The sequence below is a fragment of the Poecilia reticulata genome, linkage group LG8 (assembly GCF_000633615.1).
Source record: "Poecilia reticulata strain Guanapo linkage group LG8, Guppy_female_1.0+MT, whole genome shotgun sequence".
Taxonomy (NCBI): Eukaryota; Metazoa; Chordata; class Actinopteri; order Cyprinodontiformes; family Poeciliidae; genus Poecilia; species Poecilia reticulata.
Genome location: NC_024338.1, coordinates 2,426,749 through 2,429,119, shown reverse-complemented (window position 1 = coordinate 2,429,119; position 2,371 = coordinate 2,426,749). Strand labels below are relative to the sequence as shown.

The window sequence follows — 2,371 nt, the reverse complement described above, 5'->3', positions numbered from 1 at the left end:
GTGTGTGCGTGCATGTGTTTGCTAATTGGTGTGTGTGTATGTATGTGCTGCCTTTCAGGGAAGCAATCAGGCAAGAAATACACATTTGGTTTCCCAGCTGGTTCCGTCTCATACTGTAAGATGTTCTCCATGTCTCATAATGGTCAGTTCTACACCATAAATCTCCAGAGTCGGTCCAGCCCATATTTTTCTACCTGCATGACTGTTATTATCTCATTTCCACTTTCATCTGAAAGAAAATAGTGAAAACTTTAAACTTTATGTGCATCTTTTATGATGCTGCATTCGATGCATATTCACATACTGTACATTTGTTAAAAATAACTCCACTCAGTGGCACATTTCATTTGATCTGAGAATATTTTTAATAACTGTACAGTATTTTTTTTTCTTTGTTGTAAGTTTGCTTTTATTGTGAAGTCTCTCTTAGTTTTTCTGTTTTTATATTTTTACCATAATTTGAATCTGCGTGCTTCATATGGAGATGCACCAATACAGATATCCTGACTGGTTTTTAGTTTTTAGCCTCCAATGTGGAATTTAGTCAATTCTGTTAAGAACACAGATACAAGTACCTTTAAAATAAAATATGAATTTACAGTTCAATATTTCTTCCAATTTCTTTCTGATAATGTCTTTCTTTGTGAAAATGACTAACTGTGAGTCTGGTTCAGAGCCAGTCCAAGGAATAAGTGAATTGAGCAGAGGGTCCCCTGGCCTTCAGGGGCCCCATAAATGCTTAAACATAGACAATATATCTAGAAGTTTAACATTTGATTCCTGAAAATGAGTATACTATTAAATTCGATTTAACCATTTCAACAGATATCAATTTAAACATTTTACATTGTTTATCATTTAAATTTAGGATTTAAAAGAATTGGCTGTTTTATTTTTACCTTTCTTGCAAAATTACAAAGAATAATCTTCATAGTTTGTTGTGGTATAGCTACAATCTGATGCTATGACTTCAATCTTGGTGTTTGAGTTTGGTTTGTTAAAAAAAAAGTCTCAGCAAATAGCCAATTATCAGCGCCTGGTTTTAAGCTTGGCCAATAAAACTTGGCTTCCTCTCCCAGATTCCACCAAATGTACAGCTTTTATTTATTTCTCTGTTACCTTTGCTGTTTATCTTAGCACTTACATGTTGAAAGCACACAAAAATGTAAATGTGCTTTTGTCTGAATATAACAAAAGCACACAACGCACAAAAATAATTCCACGTTCACACAGTTTCCTATAAGTAAGGCTCCGCTCTTTAAATTCAGTGGTGTATATGAAACAGGAGTATGGGAACAGTAACATATTTTATTGGTCACAAAGTGTTTTTATAATCAAGTCCCCAGGAAGACATAAAAGAAACTAATGTGTTTTTCTTGAGTGCATTCTTCCAGCCTTCAAGTATCAATAAGCTATTTAACTTTCATGAATGAGAGCAGATGGCCCCTGAGCCAGACTACTTTAAATAAAAAAGCTCAACACTGCATTACACCTGAGAACATCAGGCCTGGATTTGGCCCTGATAACTAAATTTGGGATTCTCTCTGGGTCCATCTTTATAACTTTTATTGCTCTGCTGCTGTAGATTTGGAGGCCTGGAGGTTCAGGGGAAGAACCGTAATCTGATCAGAGCTCCAGCTTCAGCTCCATGCATGGAGGAACCCCATGTTGAGAGCAGGACTGGGGAAGTGGTTGCTGTTGTGACTCAATCAAAGTAGAATGTATGTGATCTCAAGTGGAAAAGTTGAAAGAAAAAACACTAAATTCAAGGGTAATGTTTTCATCCCAATGTAATAATTTTTTTAACATCTTGAGTTGCTTTTTCTACCTGTAAAATGGTGGAAATTGTTCAGTGGTAAAAATGAGCAATTAGAAAATGGTAATCTCATGAATTGGATTTCTGCAGAGCCATCCTAAAATCAGTGTAAAAAAAAAAAAAAAGAATCAGATCATTGTTTCTTTTACAGTTTTAAAAGACAGACTTTTTCTTTCTGTCATCATTAATGAAACTAAAACGAGTTCCACACATCTATCCTGAACTACGTGCCCTGCGGGACATGGAGGACGCGCACTGACCTCTGTCTGGTGATTAGGTTGATATAGTGTCTCAGGGCCGTATAGTACTTGGCCAACTCTTCAGGTGGAGCGTCGTCTCCAGGGTTCTCTGGCTTTGGAGGGTAGGCATCTGCCAGTGCTCCCAGACAGACCAGCACACACAGCACAGCGGCCACCAGCATCGTCCATGGTCTCAGCATCAGAGCCATCTGCAGCAGACACAATATAATAAAATATAATATAATATAATATAATATAATATAATATAATATAATATAATATAATATAATATAATATAATATAATATAATATAATA

At 35.9% G+C, this 2,371-nt stretch overlaps 1 protein-coding gene across 1 annotated transcript in view; it reads right to left on the bottom strand.

Moving 5' to 3' along the window:
• Positions 1 to 2,371, bottom strand: part of pyya (peptide YYa) — a 5,546-nt gene that overhangs the window by 1,166 nt on the left and 2,009 nt on the right. The window contains exon 2 of the mRNA XM_008415058.2: positions 2,077 to 2,264. Within this exon, the coding sequence (XP_008413280.1) occupies positions 2,077 to 2,264 (188 nt within the window). The remainder of the gene's footprint in view (positions 1 to 2,076; positions 2,265 to 2,371) is intronic.